We start from the raw sequence: 6,457 nt of genomic DNA, 5'->3' as shown, positions 1-6,457 counted from the left end.
CTAGGTGTGAAATGCACGGCCCGCCACTGGAAACTGAAAACGGAGAACTGAAAGCAAAGAAGTAAAAATGAATAGAAAAGGAAAGTTAAAAGTAAAAATACACTTTTTTATTGGTAACAGTTATAGTTTTTTATTTTAATTTTTTAAGTTTCAAATTTACATTTTTTTCTTACATTTTTTCTGATTTTCAGTTAGTTTTTTTCGTTCACTTTAAGCAGATCCTGATTTGATCCATAGTCGTACCTCATGATGGATAAAGTTATAATCAGATCTGATGTTGACCTTGCTCTGTTTGTTCTTATGTTAACTGTATAAATAACACTTGGTGATTTAGGTTATTGAAAACAGATTTTTTTTCTGTTTATCCATTTTTTTTCATGTAAATTGTCCCCCAGTTTAACATCGAGTTCTTCCTCTGCTACAACACTGAGACCTGCTGCCCTGAAGGAAGACTTCCTGTGTTTCCACACAGGTGGGACACCTACTGCAGCAGCTGGATCTCGTTCTTGTAGGAGATGAGCGCCGCCTGGTGGATCCCGTTTCCGCTGACCAGCAGCTCGTTGTCCAACGCCAAAGTGAGGTCTGCCAGGCTGAGACGCTCCTCCAGGGAGAAGTCCAGAGTCTGGAGCGACATCAGAACATCATCAGAGGGAGCTCCTGCAGCTCTGAGCATGAATACGTCCTAAATCTGAAATCTGGTCCTGCTCCGACCTGCAGGATGTCCCTGCTGTTCTGGATGCCTTCCTCCGTCCACAGAGCCGCCACTCGCTCTGGGCTGGTGCACCCTGAGCCGTCATCCAGCCGGCTGAGGACCCTCTGACCCACGGTGGCCGTCAGCAGGGAGGGGGCGGCGGAGCGGGCCGGCCGCTCCTCCAGCGGCGCCTGGGACTGCACGACCAAAACCAGAGTGAGACTCGGTCCAGATTTAAGTTTAACGTTTAATCTGGATGAAAACTATCAGAGCAAACCCGCTCGCACCATCCGTCTCCAGGAGGGCGGAGCTTCTGAAAAGCTCCAGTTTGTACTTAGAAGCTGAACTTCTAACTGGATCAGAACAAATGTTCTTTTTGGGAGGAATTTATCAAAGTGGGTTCTGAATTTTAGAACTTCCAGTCCGAGTTTGTCCTGAAGCACCGAGACTCTGCAGGTTCACTAAAGATCAGAAAAATTAGACTCCGCCCTTTTTTAGCAAAACTTTGTTTGATAATAGTCAAGTTTATCTAAATAAAATACGACACTTAGATCACGAGTTAATCCTATCCGGCCCTCCAGATCATTTTATTTCATTGTTATTAATGACCCGATGTTATGTTGCGCTATCTTGACTAATCAGGTTAGAATCCACCAATTAGTCTGATTTATTTTGTGTCAGGATCCTAAAATCAGGTTTCTGCTGAATAATCAGATTTCTCCAGTAAAAAGACGCTGAGTCAGCGTTTGACCCTCACCTGAAAGCCGCTGTAAGCCGTGGTGCCCCCCCTCAGCTGCTCTGTCCTCACACAGGTTAACATGCTGCAACATCTAACACGACCACCTCCACCTGTGAGTCTGTCAGCTTAGCTCCTCCCCCTGATTAGGCTGCCATCTGATGAGAGCCGGTGGTGCATTCAGGGGTTTTGTGGCTCCGATTTGACTGATGTTCAATCAGCTGATGTTCAACTTCTGTCTTGTGTTCAGAGCCTGAAGTCTCATTTAAATGACTCATTGTTTGAATGTTTAGTAAGAATTCAAACATTTTGAAATATTGAGCCAAATATGCCTCATAGGAGATGAATGAGTCTTCAAATTTCAAAGTTTTAACAAGATTAGCAACAAGAGTTTAAATATAATCATGGGTTAAGTTTTCATCTTTTAGAGTAATTTTCACAAAAGTTTAGTTTGTATTTTAGCAACATGCTAATGTTTCGGCAAATTTAGTTTATTGAGAGTTTAGCTAGTATTAAAACAATCAGCTAGCTTTTGGGGCTAATTTGGCATCTACTGAGGTTTATTGGGCTAATTTGGAGTTTAGCTCATATTTAGGCAACACACTAAATATTTTTGCAAAATTGGCATCTATTAGGGATTTTTTCAGAAATGTAGGTCAACTTCAGCGCTCTTTCATAGTTCTTTGACAATATTTCCAGTCTTTTAGCAAATTTAACATTTTGCAAGTAGCTTTTGTATTTTCATTAAATCCCTTCAGCAATTAAAGTCAGTTGTGTCACTATTTTCAGCAAAAAACGTCTTCAGCGACTACTTTCAGTAAAAATAATTCACACTAACATTATTGCAGGTAATCCAACTCTTCTAGATAGTTTTTAGAGTTGTAAAAGTTCTGAGAGTTCATTTACATGCTGACATAAACCGACAGAAGACCTTTGAAGTCTCACAAAGACCATTTTTTTATTATTCCTGAACTCTCGACTGTCTTCATGCTGCTGCCTCTAGTTCAGGTTGTTATTTAACTTCCTTTGCTGATGTAAAATGTTCGTTCACTCCGTGTTTGCAGTCAGTTCTGATTCGAGACAGAAGGAAACTTCATCCCTGCAGCTGCTGCTGAGTTCATTCAGACTCTGGTTCAACCCCAGATAAACCCTGATTTCCTGTGATGAAGCCTCTAGATTTACTCACTTCCTGTCTGATCCTTTCAAATAAAACTTTTTCCTTCTTCAGATTTTTATGTTGGAAACAACAAACAAACTGAAGTTAAAGTGGGCGTGGCTGACCCAGTGTGGCGCCCTCTGAAGGTCAGCTCCTCTTTTCGGGGTGGACCTGGAGGCGGGGCTGGAGCTGCTCAGGAACCTCCTGAACTCAGTGATGCTGACGCCGCCGTCCAGCTGAGCTTCAGTCCTGCAGAAACGTCCGTTCATGTCCTGCAACCAGGATGGAACCTCTTAATCTGTGAGGTTACAGGACCTGATCAGAGACGGGATCATCCTTACCTCAGAGTGAAGGTGCTGCAGAGACAGGTGATCAGTCAGGAGACCCTCGCCTCCTCCAGCCTCCAGCTGCTCCTCCTCTCCTGCAGTCAAAGAGGAACCTGAATCTCTGAGCACTTTGTCAGTGATGACATTGATGAAGATAAAGATCTCTTCTCTGATGGCATAAACCTCCTGCACCTGCAAACCAGACGTTGGAAGCTAATGGAGTCAGTTCTCAGGCGTACCTTTACTCTGAAAGGGAGGCTGGATGTTCCTCTGACTTCCTGTGTCCTCATCCGACTTCAGGCTCTGCAGAGAAAACAGTCGCCTGTGAAACCAGCCGGAACTCACAGCAGATTCTTCTGAAACTGTGTGCGTGTGTGTGTGCGTGTGTGTGTACACACGCACACACACACACACACACACACACCCACACACACATGCACACACAATAATACCGACAGACCAAACAGCCGTCACCAGGAATTCCTGAGCGCCTGTTACTTCTGCTAGAAGAAATATGTGGGAATGTGTGTGCATGAGCGTGTGCATGAGCGTGTGCATGAGCGTGTGCATGAGCGTGTACATGAGCGTGTGCATGAGCGTGTGCATGAGTGTGTGCATGAGCGTGTGCATGAGTGTGTGCATGAGTGTGTGCATGAGCGTGTGCATGAGCGTGTGCATGAGCGTGTGCATGAGCGTGTGCATGAGCGTGTGCATTAGCGTGTGCATGAGCGTGTGCATGTGTGATTGTGTATGAATAGATGGAGTGCCACATTCATTAACTGAACATACACCAGCTTCTGCTGGGAACAGAAACCATCAGCGGATGCAGGACGCTCTGGCACCGGGACACCATCAAAATAAAGGTGATACAAAAGGAGGAGCTCTGCCTCCACGAGAACATGAGGATCACGGCTCAGTGCAGAGAGGACAGAAAACCTCTCAGCTACAGAGAGTACACTATGAAGTCCAGAAAATCACATAACGGCCAAACTTTGTGAACGATTTCTGTCATATTCATGGATGAAATCCTTTATTGCTTTAATTTTGGATTACATAAACTTACATTTTGTTCAAATTCATGTTTGCTAAAACTCCAACAGAAATCCAACAAAACGCATATTAGCTATAATTAGGTCTAACTTCTAATTGATTTATTGGATTCTATTCCTACAATCCAACCAGACTGATCTGTCAGATGTTGTTAATCAGATCAATCTGATCTACTCCAGGATCTCCAACCTGCGGCTCCAGAGACTCGTGTGGCTCTTCAGCTTTAAAAACATACTAATGATTCAAATAAATAGTGGAATTTAGCCGTTTCAGTTTCTATTTTTAACATGTCAAACCACAGAGTAAAATGAAGGTAAAACGTTGGATTTACTGTTGTAGAAATGTTGTAGAAATGTTCTTTAAATGTGTGTTTGTAATGTAAAGATAGTCAAATATAAGTCTTATATTTTGGTAAATTACACTAAAGTGGTTAAAGTATCGAACAAATTCAGATTGAAACAATTTAGAATGATTTACACCACATATGTCAAAGTTAAGGCCCGGGGGCCAGATCCGGCCCTCCAGGTAATTCTATCCGGCCCTCCAGACCATTTTATTTTATTGTTATCAATGACCCGATGTTATCTTGAGCTTATTTCTAACTTGTAGAATTTTGACAAAATATATTTTTATGGAGAGTAAAATATTGAAAGTTATTTAAGGTTGAAGTTGATTTATTCTGGAATAATATTCCTGCCTTTTTATTATTCAGAATTATGTTAAAAAGTTACAGTTTTAAAGTTTAAAAATGGTCATTCTGTTAGCTTTTTGGACTATTTTTGATTTACTAAGATGTTTTAGGCTGTTTTGGAGATTACCGTAGCTACTTTTCAGCTACATGCTAGCTGTTTTGGCTAACCTACTTTTTTTCATTTTTTAGGCTAATTTAGCATTTAGCTAATATTTTAGCTGGCTATCAGCTTCAGCGTTTTCAGCTATCAATTTCAGCATCTTCAGCGGCCAAATTCAGCCTACAACATTCACACTAACATTGCAGGTAATGCTATATATCTAATTCATTATTATGTTAAAAAGTTACATTTTTAAAGTTTTAAAATGTTTTTAAAATGTAGTTTTAGTGTTGAATGAATGTTTATCCTGTTCGTCCCGCGACCTAAAGTGTGTTTTGGATTTTGGCCCGTTGTGTGATTGAGTTTGACACTCCTGTCCTAAACAGTCAACACAATGTGACTTTAACTGTCAAACACGGAGGAGGAGGTATTTTGGTATGGGGCTGCTAATACTAAGAAGCTTTCTTCTCAAACACATTCTGAAGGAGCACGGTAACTCGTTCAGGTCTAAGCTCAGAGAGATTTATCCTACAACACAGTCATGACCTAAACATGGATCAACTGTGAACGACACCAGAACAGAAGAACCAATGAGAACTTTGAAAACATGGAGCGGTCTGCACGGACTGAACTGGAACCGGGTCCAAACATTTATGGGAACTTCTGCAGGAAACTTCCAGAAGAATTGTTCTTATTGTAGAAACAAAGGAGCCTCTGTGTCCAGCTGTAGAATGTGGATTGATGGGTTTAGAAATGAAAAAACATTTTGGTCTGTAAATTGGTTCCAGAATGTTTTCTTGTAACTCAGAAGAACGTCTGAACTTCTTCACAGCTCAGTGGGAGGAAGAGACGAACACCTCTGAGCATCTGAGCATAGATGCAAACGTCTCCCAGAAACTCTGAAAATCTTCCTCCTGCAGCAGCCAAGCCAGAGCTGAAGCAGCCAGCAGCCACATTCCTGAAGATCCCACTTCCTGGAAAACCTCCACCAACCCCAAAACCACAAAACCTCCTCCTCCCTCCTCAGGTATTCGGCGCTCCAGAGCCATCACGGCGTCTCGGCTCACAGAGCAGCGAGGAAGACGAAGGCCCCTTGCTGTGATCACATGACTTCAATCATGTGACTCCAGCCGTCCTTCAGGATGCTCACCTCCACGCTCTCCAGACTCGTGCTGCGTCTCTGTTTGGCTCGGCGGACGCCGGACGCCGACGAGTCTGTGGCCTCGTTTTTGGATGGCGGCGAGTCCTCAGAGTCACAGGTCAGCGCTTCACTGTCGGGGCGAGAACGCCGCCCATAACGCTTCGCCCCCTTCACAAATTTAGGCTTCATCTCTTCAAATACAGCTGCAGAGAGGAGGAGGAGGAGCCTGAGATCTGCTGACCAGAGGGGCGGGGCCAAACACAAAGCAGAGGTCATCGGGTCTTACCTGAGTCCAGGTAGCTGCTGTCATCCTCTGAGGTGTTCAGGTCCAGAGAACGAGACAGAACTTCAACGAAGGCCTCCTTAAACTCCTCAAAGTTCACCTGAACGCAAACACACAACTTTGAAGGACCACAACTATGTATGTGTTAGCATGTGGGGGTGTTAGCATGTGTGTGTGTTAGCATGTGTGTGTGTTAGCATGTGGGGGTGTGTTAGCATGTGGGGGTGTGTGTTAGCATGTGTGTGTGTGTTAGCATGTGGGGGTGTGTTAGCAGGTGTGTGCG

The 6,457-nt window shown here is 43.5% G+C and overlaps 1 protein-coding gene across 4 annotated transcripts in view; it reads right to left on the bottom strand.

Moving 5' to 3' along the window:
- Positions 1–6,457, bottom strand: part of ninl (ninein-like) — a 21,677-nt gene that overhangs the window by 13,188 nt on the left and 2,032 nt on the right. For 2 of the 4 annotated variants that reach the window (XM_024298027.2, XM_024298025.2), the window contains exons 3-9: positions 6,178–6,274; positions 5,901–6,094; positions 3,149–3,212; positions 2,925–3,004; positions 2,709–2,855; positions 712–888; positions 486–622 (exon numbers count right to left, since the gene is read on the bottom strand). In XM_024298027.2, coding sequence (XP_024153795.1) covers positions 486–622; positions 712–888; positions 2,709–2,855; positions 2,925–3,004; positions 3,149–3,212; positions 5,901–6,094; positions 6,178–6,274 — 896 coding nt within the window. Of the gene's footprint in view, positions 1–485; positions 623–711; positions 889–1,448; positions 1,607–2,708; positions 2,856–2,924; positions 3,005–3,148; positions 3,213–5,900; positions 6,095–6,177; positions 6,275–6,457 lie in introns of those variants that run through there. The other 2 variants (XM_024298026.2, XM_024298028.2) reach the window with 2 other exon arrangements.

This window comes from Oryzias melastigma, linkage group LG15 (assembly GCF_002922805.2).
Source record: "Oryzias melastigma strain HK-1 linkage group LG15, ASM292280v2, whole genome shotgun sequence".
NCBI lineage: Eukaryota > Metazoa > Chordata > Actinopteri > Beloniformes > Adrianichthyidae > Oryzias > Oryzias melastigma.
The sequence above is the reverse complement of the archived record's forward strand: the minus strand, read 5'-3'. Positions and strand labels throughout refer to the sequence as shown.